The following is an 18,630-nucleotide window of genomic DNA, read 5'->3' on the forward strand; positions in this document are numbered from 1 at the left end:
AGGCAGTACCCGAGTGGGGGTGCACATTGAAGTGATAGCTGTATGGGGACAGGGAAGAGGAGGGGAATGCTGTAAGTGGCAGGAATAATGGTGCCCGGGCTGAGGAGAGACAGGACGTGGTATGCCTGAGTAATGACTGCTGTATTGGCATTGTTTCTGGTACGACTTTAAACTTAGGTCAAGCAGCTTCTCCCATTCTCACTGGTGTTCCAGTCCCTGCCTCCACCCCCATCTTTGCACCCGACCCTGACCACCTCACCACAAGCCTTCCTTGCCCTTCTTTATTGTTTACCCTTCTCTACCAAATAAAAAGAGAGGGGCTGAGAGCGGACCTGATGGGAGGAGTGCTGGGAAGGCTTGCGAGCATACAAGAACAAGTGTAAAATTTGAGGCAGCCAGAGGACCAAGCAGTGGCTAGTAATTTTCATTAAAAGGATAAATTAGGTTTCTGTTTCCCATTTTATACTTTTTTAGTTTTTTGATATCTTGAAAATGTATTTGAAGTATGTTAAACGTCTAATATTATGGCTTTGACTTATAGATTCTAAACATCTTTAAATAAAGGGGGACAGTTAATGTCAGTGAGGACTATGTGAAATGGGCACTAAGAAACATTGTCCAAATATAAGAGGTGCTAGATCAGGGTCCTGAGAGGTAGATGGCCAATGTGCTGAGGTGACATGGGAAGGGTGGGGGTGGGCACGCATAGTGCTTGTGAGGCCCCATGAGAAGCTGGGATTTTATTTATGGGGTGATGGAAGGCCATTGGAAGGTTTAAGTAGGGGAGTAGTAACTAGGTCCAGCTGATGTTTAATAACCCTTTTCCTGTTTAGGAAAAAAAGTGTAGCTCTCTGCCAGTGTTAATTTAACATCATGCGTAGGAATGCTACGTTTTCTAGGATTTGACATTTTCAGCAATCGAGAATTACTGTATTTTGTAAGTGGCAGTACCACTACTAAAAAGAGAATGCTATAAATAGAAAGATGTTTGTTTCCAAAGATTATCAATATACTAGAGCGATGTGAAAATAATAACAAAAGCGAGATATTTCATGGCAAACTTTAGGGGTAAGGTTAGGACTGTAATCCACAAGTTATCTCGGGGTAAATGCTGCAGCTGCAAGCGCCACCAGTGTGTATTCTCGGAGCAAACGGGAAATGGGTTAAAAAGGCCTCTATGGCTGCTGTGTAGGAACCGAGTGGAAGCTATTGGTTAGGTGGCGATGCCGTTTCCTGGGAAGGGAGATTTGGGGATTGAAGGAGAATCAAGAGTTGAGTTTTAGACATGTTGATATGCCTGTGAGAAGACATGCAAGTGAGTACAGTGGGGCATCTTTCCAGATTAGTGCTTCTAAAATGGGACTTCTCTAAGACCTCCCTCTCCAAACCAGTACCCAGAGGCATTTGCACACGGTCTGGGGTTATGAACCCTGTATGACAGGCTGGAATCCCATTCTCGTCATCTTTACGTCCCCTCCATTAATGTGTTGCAAGCATGCATTAGAAAGCTGCCCTTACCACTGGAAGATACTGATCTCCTGTTTATCCACGACCAGCCGTCCATTCTTGTATTCCACAGTCCCCTTGTATTGGCCATGGGTGGAGTCATACTTGAACAGGTACACCTGTGGCAAACAGCATAGCTCCAAGGCTTAGGGTAACGTGTGGGGGAGTGAGAATCCCTCAGGAGTCCCTGTCTTGGTGAAGGTTCCACATTGCAGCTGGGAGCCTTCCAGAGAACTCCCTGAACACCCTCCCCACCTCAGTCCTACCCTCTACCTGCTGCTCACCATGTATTCTGGGTCAATGAATGGATCGTTCACTGCTACCACCTTCACGCCCTTCTCCATACAGGCGCGCAGCACCAGGCGACCGATGCGTCCAAATCTGTTCAGGGACAGGGGGTGTGGGGTTGTCCTCAGAATCCTCAGCCAGCAGGCAGAGGAGAGAATGGGAGAGAAGTGGGTGACATGAGGCCCCTCAAGGAGACTGGGTGGGACTCAGTCTGGGGCAAGAAGGTAATCAGCCCTGTTGGGGGTCAGATGACCTCATCAGCTGCTTAACTGAGTTTCCTGCTTCCTCATCCATCCATCCTCTTCCCCATTCCTAACCATGTAACTGGATGGATCTTGTAGAACTTCAGGTCACATTATGTCTTTTGGCCTAAAAACCTCCATGACCCTATCAGTAAAACCAGATCCAAACTCCTTACCGTGGCCTACCAAGCCCCTGCCCATTTTCCACCATACTCCTTCTTCTCCCTTGCTTGCTCTGCACCAGCCACACTGACTTCCTGCCTGTCCTTTGCACACTAAGCTGACACTTCTGCCCCAGAGCCATTGCTTGCTGCACAGCTGGCCTTCCCTGACACTTCAACTAACACTGCCCTCTCCAGTCTTACTATACTTCATACTGTTCATAACATATCACCAGACTGTCATGTTCCTTATTTGACGATTGTGTTCCTACCAGAATGTAAGCTGAGGGCGGAGACCTGTCCACCTTTGCAGGTGTTTCTTCAAGGTGGACAGAATGAAAACGCTGATGGCAAGAAATGTGGAGACACCCCGTTCAGTGATTGGAGGAAAGGCTGGGCCCTAAGGCTTCAAGAAGGGCCCAGGCGCTGGGGCTGACTTACCCACTGATGCCCACAGTCAGTTCCCGAACCACGGTAGGTTTTGGTGGAGGTGGAGGTGGAGGTGGAGGAGGAGGTGGCACTTCCTCTTTGATAGGCTGAGGCTGAGGTTGGGGCTCGGGCTCAGGCTCGGGCTGGGGCTCGGGCTCGGGCTGGGGCTCAGGCTCCCGTGGGGGTGGTGCTCTGGTTACTGTGGGGAGAGAGAACAAAAGCATCCTCAGTGAGGGCGGCAATGAACGCACCATCCGCGACCTTTCAAAAGAAAACTCAGGTGGTCTTCTCCCAACTTCCCCCAGCCTTCTCCTCCCCTGCTCTCTACTCTAGCGAGGGAAGGGGTGGGGTGGGGGGCGTTAGGATGGGAGTGGGTGCTATATGGGCTGGAGGAAAGCTTCTGCGCTGGGAATGATGAGTCTGGAGGAGCTTCAGCAATGAAGCATCATTCTCTCCCTATTAAAATGACACTCCCATTTCCTGGGTTCCACCGTGGACTAGGTACTGTGCTGGACTCCACGTGCATCACCCCACAGAATTCAGCTAGGCGTGCTCTACAAAACCATTTTACAGAGGGAAAACCGAGGCCCAAGGCAACAAGAGCGAGTGACGAGCAAGGAGGAGGTTCAGGGCCCATAGCCCTTATCGTGTCTGCTGCTGCATCTTGCAGGGATCTGGGGACCCTGGAGCCAGGCCTAAGTCTCGCTTCACTCCGGCCACGCCCGCCCCACGAGGGGCGGAGCTTCCCGGCTGCCGGGGTCTGCAGTCCGTGAGGATGGCACCAGGGAATGGGAGTTGCCCTTACCGAAGACCTGGGTTCGATCTGAGTTTGTCGGGTTAAATATGTGTGTGTACCTCTGGCTGGGTGAGGTAGGGCTGCCTAGTGCCTGCGAGCAAGCGCTCCGAATACTAACTCTACTATTTTGGTGTGAGAAACCTAGGAAAGGGGTTTGCGCTCTATGAAATGGGGACAATAAACCCCTGGCCTCACCAGGTGGTTGTGAGGTTTCAGTGAGCGCACGGCTCTGGCAGGTTGCTAGTGTCCTTGCTTCGTGTTATACGGAGGCGGCGGTGGGGGTGTGGGGAGGCGGCAAAGCCCGCCAACCCCCAAACGGCCCTTCCGCGCTGATCGACAGGAGCGTCAATTTTCTGTGAAACCCGTCTCGTCGAGTTCCTCAACCACCAGCGGCTGTCCTCAGAGACAGCGTAAATCCAGCCCCTGCTTCTCCCCTTCCACCTCGTGCGAGTGGCGCACCCTCAGAGCGGGGGTTCTCGTCCCCTCCACCGTCGCCACAGAAACCACTTTGCCAGCAAACTCGAGGGGCTGACGGGGCTGGGGTTAGAGGGAGGGAGGGAAGCGGCTCCGGATGGAAGAGCCGCGCCCGCCAGCGGCAGCCCTTCCCTTGCCTCCTGTCCCATCCCTTGCGGGGACGCTCTCGGAAGGGGGCTCTGACCCGGCGATCCCTGCTCCTCGACTGCCCTCACTTGCCCTCCCCGGGGGCGTTTCGGCGTTTTCCTCACCCGGGCATGGCTGTCGCAGCAGCTGGACAACGGTGACATTGGTGAGGACGATGTCGCGTTTCGACATGCTTCCTAAAGTTTCATGGCCTAGCTGCACCAGGACCCACCGCGATGTTACTGCGAGGTGGGGCACAGGCAACCTGCCGGGACGATACAGTGCCCAGTGATGTCACAGTGCTCAGTGATGTCACAGAGGTGGTGGCATGAAGGCCCAGTCCCATTCGTGAAGTGTGCTCTTTGCATGCTGAGCACTACTGTTCCAAGGCCACCGCTGGCGTCTAGAATGGCATCCAGTTTTTTATACTGGCCCTCAAAGCCCTTTTCTCTCTCCTCTCTCTCCTTTGGCACACTGGCTCGCTGCTGTTCCTTGACACCTCCCTCCCCCATGGTTACCCTTGCTGTTCCCTTACGCCTGGAAGCCCTGACCCGTCCATCCCTTGGCTGGTTGCCTCTTGGTTTCCCTCAGGTGCCACCCTTTAAGAGAGGCCCTCCTGATTCCCCATCTGCAGTTCTCCCCTTTCTCAGCCATGATCTGCCATCACACTCCGCTCCCTGCAACATACCCACTTTCCAAGAGGCTTTGTCTGTTCCATTGTGCAAAACTGCCTCAGGGTTACACTCTATTATTTTTATTTTCTTCACAGCATATGTCTCTCTCTAAAAAATCATCTTGTTTATTCATTTGTTTTCTTACCAATTGTTCTACCCACTAGCCCAAGCTCTGGGAGGGCAGAGTGCTTGTTTACCTCATCAATTTTATATTCTGTTGACTAAAAGAATGTTTAGGGTGCCCACTCAATAAATAATACCAGAATGAATAAATAAATGTAACCTCCAGGTTTCTTTGATCCCCAGTCTTAAAGCAACCTCCAAGCCATATCCTCACAGCACCCCAATTCTTTTCCTTGTGGCTTTTCTTGTAGTTTGTCATGATCCAGATATTGATATGCTGTTCACTGTCTCCCCCATAGGGCATGTGTTCTTGTCTATTTTGTTCACCACTGGGCCTCCAACAGCTAGAACTGTGCCTGGCACAAAGCAGGGTTCCATAAACATTTGGCGAAGAACAAAGGACAGATGGCTCCCTTCCTCTCAAGCACTGGGGTGGGGGCTTGCACAACTGTGACTCACAGGCAGGCACCTTCACCTGCAGAGCCAGTTGACACAGCTCTGATCAAGATTTAGGGGTGTGTGGGTTTGGGCCAGGAAGGAGTCACCATCCCATAGAGAGGTGTGGAGGCAAGAAGGGGCAGAATGACATAACCTCTTCCTTCCCCAAACCTCTGTGGGAACTCAGTTTGCTAAACACCAGAGGTGGAACTGAAAATAAGTTGGGTGTATGGATAGGGAGATTTCTAGAACCAATACCAAAAAAAGATAGTAAACAAAGGACAAACTTAACATGTATGATCAAAGGGGTAAAAAAGACCACACAAAACCAGGATTGAAAAGGGACCGATTTTGTATATCTTTATAATAATCAGTATGAAAAGCTCGAAGCAATTAAAATATTTCTTAGAAAATATAAAGGATCAAAACTAGTACGAAAAGAAATGGTAAATCTGAGTAGGCCAATAACAAGAGAAGAGACAAAGAGTTAAGATCTGTCCTCCCGAAGGCTGATTCAGATCCTGGTGATTTTATGGCAAGATCAGCCAAAGCATCAGCCTAACAAATATTTGCCAACCTATAGGAAGTGTTGCGAGTACTAACCCAAACTGGGAAGCCCATGGCAGCTCCTTTGCAGGGAGGCTTCGGTCAGGATGCATGTTTGGAGGCACCACGGGTTGGCAGGCACCCTGTGTGTACTTTTGGGGGAGCTGTGACAGCTCAGTGACTGAAACCACCTCCACTTGCTCTAGGAAAGCAGCACAGCCACATTACCAAGACCAGCAGAGGGTGGCAAAGAAAGAACAACTCCAGGTCAGTCTCACAGAGACAGATACCTAAGTCTGCAATCAAATAGTGGCCAGTGTTTGGAATGGAGCACTGAGGAGAAGGATTGGGGCTGACAGAAGATGGTAGGATGGGGCAGAGAGAGGGGTGGAAAGAGAAATGGAGAAACCCCCACCTTGTCAATCTTGGGGCAAATTAGGATTTTGGACCTCCCCACCCAGCAATCTCTTGGCATGGGAAACACCCTCATTTAGGCACTGGACAGGGCAGAAAAGCCACACCCGAGATTGCCCAGGGACTTGGCTTTGTCCCTGGAGCATGAAACTGGGAAACAGATTTGATGAGCTCAATCGTGGAGAGGTGGCACAATTAATCACCCCCTATCGGTAGAGCCCAGAGAAGGCAGAAGCTCCTGGGCCTCTAGGTCTGGGATGCCTGGTTCTAGGTGGATCCAACTGTTCAGGATCTGGGGTGGAACCCTGGGTCCTTCAAGGGCAGTGGGCCTTGTTGCCCTTGTTTGAACAAAGCCTGAAAACACGTGCAGATTCTCACCACACCTGGGCACCCACACACATAACTCTGCCACCCCCGCTTGCTCACACCCTACACATTCCTTCCTGCCTGGCCTTCCCACTAGCAATCCCACCTCCACCCCTCTCTCAGTCTCTCCCCGTGGCACCAAAACCCAAATATCTTTCACCCCTGCACCCAGCTGTACCCACCCATTAGCTCTCATCCTTCTGGTCTCCACCTCCCCCTAAACTAGCTCCAGAAAGATAGTCTGCCACAGATTTACCAACCACCACCTGCCCTTCCTTCCGATGCCCCTCTTTACACCTAGGCCAAACTCTCAGCTGTTTCCCCCTCCAATTCATGCCACCATGTCAACACCTGGGGCTTCAGGTTATGACTTAAGCATCTCCAGGGGGAGGAGGGCAGGAAGAATGAGCTTCTGGCCCCCAGCCCAGGTTTTGGCTGACAGTCTCCTGCTGTCCTGGGTCTTCAGCCCCTCCCCATGGCTGCCTGAACCGGCTTTTCAGGAGACACTGCGTCCTGTCCCAGCTCATGGCAATCAGCCCCCTGCCCTTGCCCAAGGGCTGGGAGGTAGGAAACCAGGGTTCTGTGATGAGAATGTGATCCTTGCTCCAAAATCTCCAACCCTCCCCAAGAGACCCTAGGTTCGAGCTCTGGGGACCCAGGCACCCTTTCCCCCAGCACCCTCTGAGACTCAGGCCTAGCCTGTCTTCTCTTGGCTTCTTCTAATCCATCCATTTGTTCAATCTATAAATATTTACTGAACCCCAGGCAATGTTCTAGAAGTTGAGGATGTAGCAGTAACCAACACAAAGGCTGTGTCCTCTGGAAGTTTATAATATGATAAGTGAGAAAGGCAATAAAAAAGATAATTTTGGATTGTGGTAAGTGCTATAAAAATCAAAGGAAGATATTCCACAGTGTAACTGGGGGATGGCCAGGGAAGGTTTTTTGAGAAGTTTTTGAGCCAAAAACAGAATGAGGAGGAACCCGCCACCTGAAGATCTGAGTTCTGCATTCCAGACAGAACAGCGAGTGCAAAGGCCATGAAGCAGGGATGAGCTTGGTGTGTTTAAGGACGAGGGTGAAGTCCTGTGAGGCTGGAGCATAGTAAGTGTGTGTTGGGGGGATTAAAAAAGATCAATAAGAACAAGGTCTGATGACTCTGTCAACTTCCCAGGAGTGCTCCCCTCCTCCTGACTATACCTCCCATCTTTCTAGAATCTCAGTGCTGGGGAAGCTAGATCCTTAGATCCCCTGAGAGGAGTGAAGATGCCGGGGAACCAGGAATGGGGGTGATTGAAGGTGGGGTTGGGAGAAAGGAGGCCTGGCTAGTGGGTGAGGAATGAAAAGAGGAGGTGGTTGAAAGGGCAGATATCTGGGCTCTAGGGTGGAGGGCCCGAGCTGGGCAAGGAGCAAAGATGCCATGTGAGTGTTCTCCATTCATGACTCATCCTCTCTTCCTCCTCTTCATTGCTCAATCCCAAATCTCCCTGGGAAATACCTACCTGACTGGAGACCAAGTCAGTGCCTCGCAGGGGTAATTGAGTCATGAGGGGTGGAGAAGAGGGAGGGAGACAGAGGATAAATAGCAGCTTTGCTTCACTGGCTCCTCTCTGCAGCCTCCCCACCCTCCCAACAATATGCATCTTGCCAGTTTGGTCAGCTCCTGCTCCCTCCTACTGCTACTGGGGGCCCTGCCTGGATGGGCAGCCAATGACGACCCCCTTGCGAAGGTCATTGAAGGAATCAACCGAGGGCTAAGTAATGCAGAGAGAGAAGTGGGCAAGGCCCTGGAAGGCATCAATAACGGAATCACTCAAGCCGGAAGGGAAGTGGAAAAAGTTTTTAATGGACTTAGCAACATGGGGAGCAGTGCCGGCAAGGAGGTGGACAAGGGCATCAACCACGGCTTGGACAAGGTAGCCCATGGGACCAACCATGGCATCGGACAAGCAGGAAAGGAAGCAGAGAAGTTTATCCATGGGGCCAACAATGCTGCTGGACAGGTTGGGAAGGAGGCAGACAAAGTGATTCAGGGGGTCCATCATGGGGCCAACCAGGTGGGCAGTGAGGCAGGAAGGTTTGGCCAGGGAGTCCACCATGCTGCCGGGCAGGCTGGGAATGAGGCAGAGAAGTTTGGCCATGGGGTTCACCATGGAATAAATGAGGCCTGGAAGGAGGCAGAGAAGTTTGGTCAGGGGGTCCACCATGCTGCTGGGCAGGAGGCTGGGGAATGAGGCCGGGGAGGTTTGCCAGGGGGTCCCTGCCATGCTGCTGGGCAGGCTGGGAATGAGGAGCTGGGAGAGGTTGACCGGGGGAGCCCTGCCATGCTGCTGGGCAGGCTAGGGAATGAGCTGGGAGGTTTGGCCAGGGCCCACCATGCTGCTGGAGCAGGCTGGGAATGAGCTGGGAAGGGGATTTGGCCAGGGGCCTACATGCCAGACGAGCTGGGAAGAAGGATTTGGCCATAGGGTTCACCATGCTGAATAAATGAGGCCTGGAAGGAGGCAGAGAAGTTTGGTCAGGGGGCCCACCAGCCTGGGCAGGGCTGGGAATGAGGCCGGGAGAGGGGTTCCCCGGCCAGGGGGTCCCACCATGCTGGGCAGGCTGGGAATGAGGCCGGGGAGGAGGTTTTTGTGGGGGCCCTGTGTCTGCAGGCAGGCTGGAATAGAGCAGAAGTTGTGCATGGGGTTCACCATGGAATAAATGGGAGCTTGGAAGGGGAGGCAGAGAGAAGTTTGGTCCAGGGGCCCACCATGCCGCAGCTGGGCAGGCGGGAATGGGCAGAGAAGTTTGGCCTGGGGTTCACCATGGAATAAATGAACCTGGAAGAGCAGAAGTTTGGTCAGAGATTTTACACACCATGCTGCTGGGCATGCTGGAAAAGAAAAGAATAAATAGTCAAGGTGTGCATCCTAGACAACTCCAAACTGGAACAGGAAGTGGAAACGATTTAGCCAGGGCGTTCATTATACTGCAGAGCAGGCTGGGGAAAAGAGGGAAACAAAAATAGTCCAAAATTATTACCATCCTAAGTCAACCAAATGGGAAGAGGAGAGGAGTGGAAAGAGAAATTTGGCCAGAGGTCCCACCATGGGGTTAATGAGGCCTGGAAGGAAGCAGAGAAGTTTGGTCAGGGGGTCCACAATGCTGCTGGGCAGGCTGGGAAAGAGGGAGACAAAATAGTCCAAGGTGTGCATCCTGGGGTCAACCAGGCTGGGAAGGAGGTGGAGAAATTTGGCCAGGGGGTCCACCATGGGGTTAATGAGGCCTGGAAGGAAGCAGAGAAGTTTGGTCAGGGGGTCCACAATGCTGCTGGGCAGGCTGGGAAAGAGGGAGACAAAATAGTCCAAGGTGTGCATCCTGGGGTCAACCAAGCTGGGAAGGAGGTGGAGCGCTTTGGCCAGGGAGTTCATCATGATGTTGAACAGGCTGGAAAGGAAGCAGACAAAGTGGTCCAAGGGGTCTACGATGGGGTCAACCAGGCCGGGAAGGAGGCAGAGAAATTTGGCCAAGGGGTCAACCACGCTGCTGGCCAGGCTGGAAAAGAAGCGGAGAAACTTGGCCAAGGTGTCCACCATGCTGCTGGCCAGGCCGGAAAAGAGGTGGACAGGTTGCAGCAGAATGTTCATAATGGGGTCAATGAAGCCATGGGGAGGCCAACCAGCTGCTGAATGTAGGTGAACAGGGGTGGGGAAATGGGAAGAAGGGGGCTAGGGGGAGGGGGAGGGAAAGGTTAACCCCTTGGGACACTTGGGTAGCCCAGGCAGCTTTCATGTGGTGAAAGAAGCTTGGGTGGCTATATAACCGTGTCCTCCTCCTTCCTTAGAAAGGAGCTGGTGGTCATCTGGTCAGATGGATCAAGCCCTCTGATCCTTAGAGCCCTATACCAGGCAGTGTGAATGGGACCCGGCCCCAACTTCAGGGAGTTGCCCTTCTAGTTAAGGAGATCTAGAGGGAGGAACATGAAGCCTCTCCCGGGGAACAGGAAACAGTTACTGAGCCAAGATCTGTTATGGTTGGAGGAGAAAGAGTGTTGAGAAATTGCAGAGCATCAGACTGAGCTTGAGGAATAGCTTTGGAGATAAGACTTTTTCTGTTTAATTTTTGAAATGAGGTAGTCAGGGGTGAAGACTTTAACTCCCTGATTTTCAGTTAAGGAAACCAAAGCTAAGTGAGATTTAAGGGGGTTTGCCAAGGTCATGTGGCTGGCACACAGCTTTGACAAATCACAGGTCAGGGTTCTTTCTTTCTCTCCTCACTGCCCATCAGAGCAGGTCTCCTGGAGGATTTCTGATCCCCATTCATGTAGAGGGAACAGATACTGGAAGGAAGGAGAGGCTAGCAGCTCCATGCACAATAGAACAGGCACCAAGGTGGAGACTTGGGGAATAAGAGAAGGCTAACCCTGCCTACCTCAATTTCCCGCTTCCCAATCTCCAGGAGGAGTCTTTGGGACACCATCTTGAAGACTGGCCCAGGCCTCAAAGCCCAGAGCCACACTGGCTGCCAGGCAGGGAGCCAAGGATGGGGCATAGGGGAAGGGACTGCGTAGAAGGGGCGTGTGGTAGGGGAAAAGGCTCTGTGTCAAATGGCAGGATTCACTAGGTAGAGGCCGGAAGAGGGAGGTTTGTTATGGGTTTTGAGGCTGGCAGCATCACTGGGGAGGCACTGCTGAGTTTCTGGGGATAGGATTAAAGACGGAGAGCAACCCAAGTCAGGGATCAGGCACCAGTGTGTGTAGAAGGGGTAGATTTGAGGTCAGGGCTAAGGTTAACTCTGGTCCTGGTATTTGTGTGGGTCCTTTGGGCTCCGTTTCCAGTCTGGCCCCTTCTCAGTGACTGAGGACATCTCATTAAAGTAAAGGGGATCCGGGGGGAAGACGAGTCAGTAGGCACAGATCCTTCTTGGCTTTTCTTTCCATCTCCCACAGAATTCCCGCGGCCACATGGCTGTGGGCTTTTCTTTGCAGGCAGTGAGGCGAAAGGTGGTTAGTCACCTTGGAGGACATCAGGTCACTGGGGAAAAGGAACTTGGGGGACCCTCAAAGACTGAGGGCTTGTGATGACGGTCTGGGCTTCGTCCACAGGGAGGTCATCCAGGCGGATCCACCAGCCATCACGGAGGGGGCGCAACCACAACATTAACATCTGGAGTAAGTCTCCCTAACACAGCATGGACTCGGAGTTGGGGGAGTGCAGGCCCTCCTAGGATTCAGGTGGGACGGATGTTGGGGACTGACCTTCTTGTCCTTAAATTCCAGGCTTCAGTCAACAAGCCCTTCATCAACTTTTCAGCTCTGTGGAGGGTGAGTTGCCCACATGGTTTCAGATTTCTGCTCTCTATCCTGGGAGATAGTTGTACACCCCCGTTCCCATGGCCTGTTCATAGACAGCTTCACTGGACAGACTCTCAGCCTTTCAGAGACTGTCCAGAGCTGTTTGCCAGCTCTGCTCTTCCCTTTTTTCACCTGCTCTTTGCCCTTTGCATCCCATTTTTCATCTTTTGGGTGCTTTCCATTCCCACTGAGGCAGCAAAGACCTCCAGGGACACGTGTGCATCTGGGAATGGAGGAGGGAGGTGCTGTTGAGACCATCTCCTTCATGTGTCCACTATCTCTCACCATCTCCCCTCTGACTCCCTGCCTCAACCCACTGTGCACAACCCTGCCGCCCAGCTCCTGCTGCCTTGCAGCAATATGCTGAGTGGTGGAAACCAGTAGCTCTGTCCTTTTCCTGGTTGGCAAACTCCCCACCCCTAGTATAAAGGCTCCTGTGGGATCCTGATCCTCATTCTGGGCCTCAAGTCCTAGCTCTACTCTTTTCATCAAGTATCTCAGCTGCCTGAGGCTGGGGCAGTTGGATGAAGGGATGTAATGGTTCTGTAGACTGTGCCTAGAACCCAAAGGCATACCTTGTTTATTCCCAGGCTATGGGGATGGCAGGGAATCCTCTGAGGCGAAGCAGGCAAGACTTTTTGGTTCCTACAGAGGCATCTCTGCCTGGGAGGGCTGGCTCCCTATTCTTCCTCAATCTAGGTGCCACCTTCCTTAAGATATTCCCTAGAACATAGGTAATTCCTGGGCCAGAGTAGCCAGTGTCCCTCTCATTTCTCTAGTGGATGTGAAGGAAGAGGTCTTGGTCCCCTCACAACTGCACACCCTGCATTTACTCACAGTTTCCTTCTTTCTTCCAGAGCATCGCCAGCATCATTCCCTAAACTGATGCACTGGACTTGCCAAGCAGACTGGTAGTCCTGTTGTCGTATCAGCTGAAATGACCTGGAGGAGCTGGGGGTGGGGGGAGAATTTCGGGAGTCCCTTAATGGAACTGTACTGAGATTTGTGAATAAATACAAGACACTGTACTTTCATCATGGTCCACGTGCTCCCTAAGGAAGGATTGAAGTGGGGAGGCTTGTCTTTTCTTGCTCCTTCACTGAGGAATTGGGAGGAGGGGGTGGTCTGTTGCATGGAATGGGTTGAGGTGGAGATTTCAGGCTGATCACATCTAAGAGGGCGGTTACAGGGACAAGCCATCCTTCACTAATATGCAAAGTTCGTGCTAGGCACCGGGAGGAGCATCATGGAAGAAAAGAGGTTTCAGGCCAGGTGTGAGGGCAGAAGCACCAGGGAAGAGATGGCAGGAACCTAGGGGGAGCCCAAGGGGACAGCATCCTCATTCGGGGTATGGTACCAAAGGAATAATAATGATCACTTGGGTTTGTTGTGCAAGGAGCCCTGCCCAGTGCTTTACATGTATGACATCACTGAAGTCTCCCAACCATCCAGTTAGGAAAGAATGCTTATTCTTCTGTTATTGCACATTTTATAGAGAAGCACGTGGAGGCTCATGCGAGTTAAGACACGTGACCAAGGTTACACAGTCAGTAAGTGCAAGGAGAAACAGCCTAAGAGCTACAAGGAGTATTCTGAAAACACGGAGATCTTTTCCCATTCGGCATGAACAGGGGTAGGGTGTCAGTGAATAAGGAGAGGAAAGGTACATGTGGGAGATCCTCTCAAAGGGAGAAGGACCAATGGCTGAGGGAGAAGGCACACTGATGACAAGAGGAGGGTGTCTCTACAATGACAGGAATGGTGACCCAGAAGGCCCAGTTTTCAATCTGCGGATGACTCAAAGCCCAGAAGAATCATGTTAGCAACTACTACATACTGAGTACTTACTGGGTTCCAGATCGTGTGTGAAGGGCTGTTCATGCTCTGTAACCATTTAAGCCTCCCCTAACCCAAAGGTAGAAATCCTCTTATGATTGCCAATGTATGAATGAGGAAACTGAGGCTCAGAGGGGCCAGGGTACTTGCCCAGGATAACCCATGAGAATGCAGCAGGCCTTTCTATTGCCAGAACCTGACCTTTCACAGCTACCTGTAAAGTCTCTAGAGCACGCGTACCAAGGTACCAAGCGCTGGCCTTGGGAGACCTGCATTCCAATCAGGGCTCTGTGCCTGTAGGCAGCTTACTTCCCCTGAAGGGGCCACAATTTCCTCCTACATAAAGCATGGGCAGGTGTCTGCAGTAGAGGACTACAAACATGGCTTCCAGCTCCAAAATGCCATCAATTGTGGGACCAAAAATAAAGAGACTGTTATTGCCCTTGGGGGAATTTACAGGCTTCCTGAGGAGACAAAGCATATAAATAGAATATGAAAACAAAACAGCAATGCATCAGTAAGAACTAAATGACACACCAAGGAGAGGAGGGGCCTGAATGTACATGATAAAGGTAATGTTCCTGACACTTTATATTCATTGCATTTTCCTTGTTTGTAGATTACCATCATTTTTACCACATTTGTTCTTTCTATCTCCTTGCAATATTTTATTTTGAAACTATTTCAAACTTACCACAAAGATGAAAGAATTTCAGAGTGGATCCTTGCATATCCAACACTTAGATTCTGCCACTAACTTGCTTTTTCACACATCTGTACACTACGCATCTATCCATCTAGCCATGTATAAATACATTTTCGATGCATTTCAAAGTAAATTGCAGACACTTGTTTCCTGCATTTTAATAAATAGAAGCATTCATTCATAGCATGAATTATTGAGGGTCTATCTGCTGGACATCATTTCATATGGACTGGAGAAGTACCTTCTAAAAAGGGAATATTCAAGGAAATCATTCTTTCATAAAGTAAAATCTTTCACCGATTTTATTTGCATGCACATTTTCTTGCTGGGTTTGTTTGCCAGAGGTATGGGAAAAATCAATATGTACTAGGGGTCAATCATGAGAGGCTTCTGGAAAAGACGTAGTCGTTTCTGAAAAGTAAAAGAGGCATAGCTCACTCTTGCCTCGGGGCCTTGCGTGCAGTTTCCTCTGCTAAGAATATTCTCTATGCTCCTCACTTTTTCATTAAAGTATAGTTGACCATTTACAACAACATGGATGGACCTAGAGGGTATCAGGCTAAGTAAAATAAGTCAGACAGAGAAAGACAAGTAATTCCATATAACTTCACTATAATATGTGGAATCTAAAAAGCTAAACAAACAAGCAAAACAGAAACATGCATAGATACAGAGAACAAACTGATGGTTGCCACTGGGGAGGGGGTGGAGGAATAGGAGAAAAAGGTGAAGGGGAATGAAGATATAAACCTCCATGTCCCTCTCATTCCCCACGTTGCCTCCTCCCTACCCTTCGGGTCTCAGTTACCTTAACCACGCAATCCAAACTAAGGGCCACCTTTGTTATTTTTTCTCATGGCACTGATTTTTTCTTCACAGTGCTTATGAGAATTTGTACTCCTACATTTACTTGTTTCATATCTATTTCCCCGCTAGACTACGAGGTTCGACAGGAGAGGCACAAATGGCCGGCAACTAGTAGAGAGAAGGCTACTGGCTTGAGCAGACTTGGGAAAGGCCTTGGAGTAAGTGTGAGCAAGGAGGAACCTGAGACAGATAGGTGGAGCCAGGCTAGGGAGTAACAAAGACGGGAGGGGCCAGTTTCTGCAAATGTGGAAGAACAGGGAGAGGAGTTTGGGCGGGACCCTCACAGCCATCTTTATTGGGCGCTTACTATGTCTGTGCTAAGCACTTACAGACATGATTCATTCCATCCTCAGGATCTCCCCAGAGGCAGGTACCATGATTATCCCCCTTACAGATGAAGAAGTTGAGGCTCAGAGAAGGGAGAGAGTTGCCTGAGGCCACCCAGCTAGTAAGTGGTGATGGCTTGGCTTTATTCAAGAGCACTTCCCTGCAGGTGATCTCTGCTGGTGACATGGCCTGTTTCCCTGGGACCCTTGGGGAGTGGGCCGCTTCAAAATAAGTCATATTTAAAAATACATTTCTCAAACAGAGACTCATGGACATGGTTAGATTACAGAGGGTAGAGGGTGCGGGGAGAGGGGAGGTAGACCGGGTAAAGGGGGTCAAATATGTGGTGACAGAAAGAAATCTAACTATGAGAGGTGAACACCCAGTGTAAATATCTATATGCCTTACTGTTAAAGTGTGTAGCTGAAATTTATTGGATTTTGTTAACCAGTATCACCATAAAAAATTAATTAATTAATTAAAAAAATAAAAATAAGTCTCTGCATTTGGCCCTTTTAAGAAGTACGTGCATGTGTCTCAAAATTAGACAACTGCAGAAAAAACATTCCAACAACATTAACATGAACAACACTAGGAAGAACCTATAATGAGTGCACCTTTATGCCAGTCACTGCTCTAAGCTCTGCATCATTACTTCATTTAATCCTCACATTCATCCCTCTTACAGGCAAGGAAACTGTTGTACAGATGGGTTAAGATCACGGCTAGTAAGTGGTGGAGCTAAGATTTCACCCTAGACTCTGGGATAAACACTGTGGATGGTCTGAGCCAGTCGATGTCAATTTGAGGCCCCACAGGAGGGAGCAGAGACACTGCCCGGACCCAAGGCCTCATCTCCTCTCTATACTTGGTCCAGCCTCCATCCCCAATTCCTGAGCCTCCTGTTCCCTATACTTCTCCCCTCTGCCCCCCCCCCCTCAAGCACAGTCTGTTCTCCCAGAGGAACCCTGTTAACACCTGAGTTAGATCACAGCCTTCCTCAACTCAAAGCCCTCGGCTGGCTTCACATCACTCAGACTAAAAGTCAAAGTCTTTGCAATGGTTTCCTCTCTGACTTCAACTCCTCCCATTTGCCTCTGCTCCAGCCTCAGGGCCTTTGCACTACCATTTTCTGGCTTGGAATACTCTATCCCCAGATATCCTAATGGTTCATTCTCTCACTTCCTTTGGGTCTCAATTCATAGGTCACACCTCAAAGAGCCCTTTCTTGACCACCCTATTTAAAATACCTCCTCTGTCTTCTCTGTCTCCTCACTGTACCCTGTTTTTCTTTATAGTGCTTACCACCATCTGATATGTTTGTTGTCCAGCTTCCCCCACAATGAATGTGAGCTCCCTAAGGAGAGAGGTTTTGATGATCTTGTTCCATGCAGTATCCCCAGTGCCTAGAACAGGTACGGCACTGAGTAGGTACTCAATATTTGTTGAATGAATGCAGTAGTGAATTAGAAAAGCTGAATTCAGAGGGTCATGATGTGGACATGTCAGATTTGTAGATGCTACAAATTTGTAGCATGCTACAGATTTGTGGATGTACAAAACAAGGGAGGCATGGTGATGTAGGAAAAAAATTATTCAAAATCAGACAGACTTGGGTCAAATTCTGACAACTTTATTTTACTATGATCTTTTCACATATGAGCTAATGTATATGTTTAACAGCCCTAGGCTTCAGTTACCTCATCTGTAAAACAGGAATAATATCTACCTCTTGAGGTTATAATGAGGATTAAATGAGATCTTGCATGTAAAAGTACCGCATCTTCTATTGGGTATTTAATAATTATGCCTTATGACAGGTATTTAATAATTATACCTTAAGACTGATTTGAGGTGACCTCTCAGGTCCAGAGATATCTGAGAGCAGTTTTTCCCAGAAGGTAGAATACGGGACTGCTGGTGGCAGGGAAGAATTTAGGGGGTTTGTGAACATGGCTTTAAATAACTAAAACACCCAACGAGAAACTTTTTTTTTTTTAAATTTTCTTTGAAGCTTTCTGATTATGTCAAAGGGGAAGACTCAATTTCTGTGCTGCTGCGTCTTGAACATCTCTCTCACCCATTAACCTCCCTCCTTAACAAAGAGGATACAGGAACTGCAGCCACCGATAATGTGAGACCGTGGTTTCCTTCTCACTGAATTCTTCTGGTACTTTCTGTTTATGGGCAAGTGATTCTGACTTTCATTTCTAGCAGGAATATAGAGTATTCTCTTAAAATATATATTAAGAAAGTAAGCCGGCTTAAAGAAAATTATTAGTACCAGAAAAGGGAGAGGGCGGGTATACGCTGTTGTGGGGGTGGTGTCCTGTGAGGCAAGGGTGGGAAGGAGTCCAAGTCAGCGCGTGCTCTACCTCCTGCCTGTCGTCCTACCTGAGGAAGTGGGAAGTGACTGGTCTTAGGGGCTGGGGTCTCCTTCACCAGTCCTGGAGGCCTCAGCTTTACGCCTGTTCTCTGCCCCTCCACAAGGTGCCAAGGCAAAACCTAAACCAATTCTACCTGGGGAAGAATGAGGGCTTTGAGAAGCAGGGGAGGTCTGAGACACTGGGATGATAGCAAACGCTGGGAGCCAGGGCTTAGGGGTGAGGCAGGCCTGGGCTTGGTTTTGGTGCTACCACACATTCACCAAGGCCTCTCTGAGCCCCAGGTTCTCTGATTCTAAACGGGGTAGTAATAAGACCAATCTTCCCGGGCCTTAAGGTCCTTAGTCCAGCGCTGGGCACATAGAAAGCACTCGATAAACTGGAGCTGCAATCATTATTATTATGACCACCACCATCATTATCATCATTAAAAAGTCAGAGATGGAATAACAGGGAGGTAGTAGCTGCGGAGGACAGACAGGGATTGTGTTTACATGGTAAGAGGTGTTGAATGTTACAAGGTGGGGTGCGGATGTTGGGGTGGAGAGAGAGACTGACTGGGAGACATTGAGAAAGGTAGATGGAAACTGGA

General features: G+C 49.9%; 2 protein-coding genes across 2 annotated transcripts in view; one reads left to right on the forward strand and one right to left on the reverse strand.

Annotated features, from left to right (window-relative positions):
* GAPDHS (glyceraldehyde-3-phosphate dehydrogenase, spermatogenic) overlaps window positions 1-4,732 on the reverse strand; it is a 9,737-nt gene extending 5,005 nt beyond the window's left edge. Inside the window, exons 1-4 of the mRNA XM_039850064.1 lie at window positions 4,148-4,732; window positions 2,639-2,825; window positions 1,791-1,887; window positions 1,519-1,625 (exon numbers count right to left, since the gene is read on the reverse strand). Of these exons, the coding sequence (XP_039705998.1) occupies window positions 1,519-1,625; window positions 1,791-1,887; window positions 2,639-2,825; window positions 4,148-4,214 (458 nt within the window). The 5' untranslated portion in view covers window positions 4,215-4,732. The remainder of the gene's footprint in view (window positions 1-1,518; window positions 1,626-1,790; window positions 1,888-2,638; window positions 2,826-4,147) is intronic.
* A 2,787-nt stretch (window positions 4,733-7,519) lies between these two features.
* SBSN (suprabasin) lies at window positions 7,520-12,952 on the forward strand. The gene is made up of 5 exons (XM_039850214.1): window positions 7,520-8,798; window positions 10,229-10,256; window positions 11,670-11,735; window positions 11,844-11,888; window positions 12,776-12,952. The coding sequence occupies exons 1-5, from the start codon at window positions 8,221-8,223 to the stop codon at window positions 12,797-12,799; spliced, it is 741 nt and encodes a 246-aa protein (XP_039706148.1). The 5' UTR covers window positions 7,520-8,220; the 3' UTR covers window positions 12,800-12,952.
* The last annotated feature ends 5,678 nt before the right edge of the window (window positions 12,953-18,630 follow it).

This window comes from Pteropus medius, unplaced genomic scaffold (genome assembly GCF_902729225.1).
Source record: "Pteropus medius unplaced genomic scaffold, Ma_sr-lr_union100, whole genome shotgun sequence".
NCBI lineage: Eukaryota > Metazoa > Chordata > Mammalia > Chiroptera > Pteropodidae > Pteropus > Pteropus medius.

What these genes read in the sequence shown, in the direction of transcription:
- SBSN (XM_039850214.1), top strand. Translation starts at nt 8,221, where the DNA reads ATGCATCTTGCCAGTTTGGTCAGCTCCTGCTCCCTCCTACTGCTACTG. An exon ending in GGGGTCCACCATGCTGCTGG is followed by an intron (nt 8,799 to 10,228) that starts GCAGGAGGCTGG and finishes GGGTCAATGAAG; the next exon opens with CCATGGGGAGGCCAACCAGC. An exon ending in CCACAACATTAACATCTGGA is followed by an intron (nt 11,736 to 11,843) that starts GTAAGTCTCCCT and finishes CTTAAATTCCAG; the next exon opens with GCTTCAGTCAACAAGCCCTT.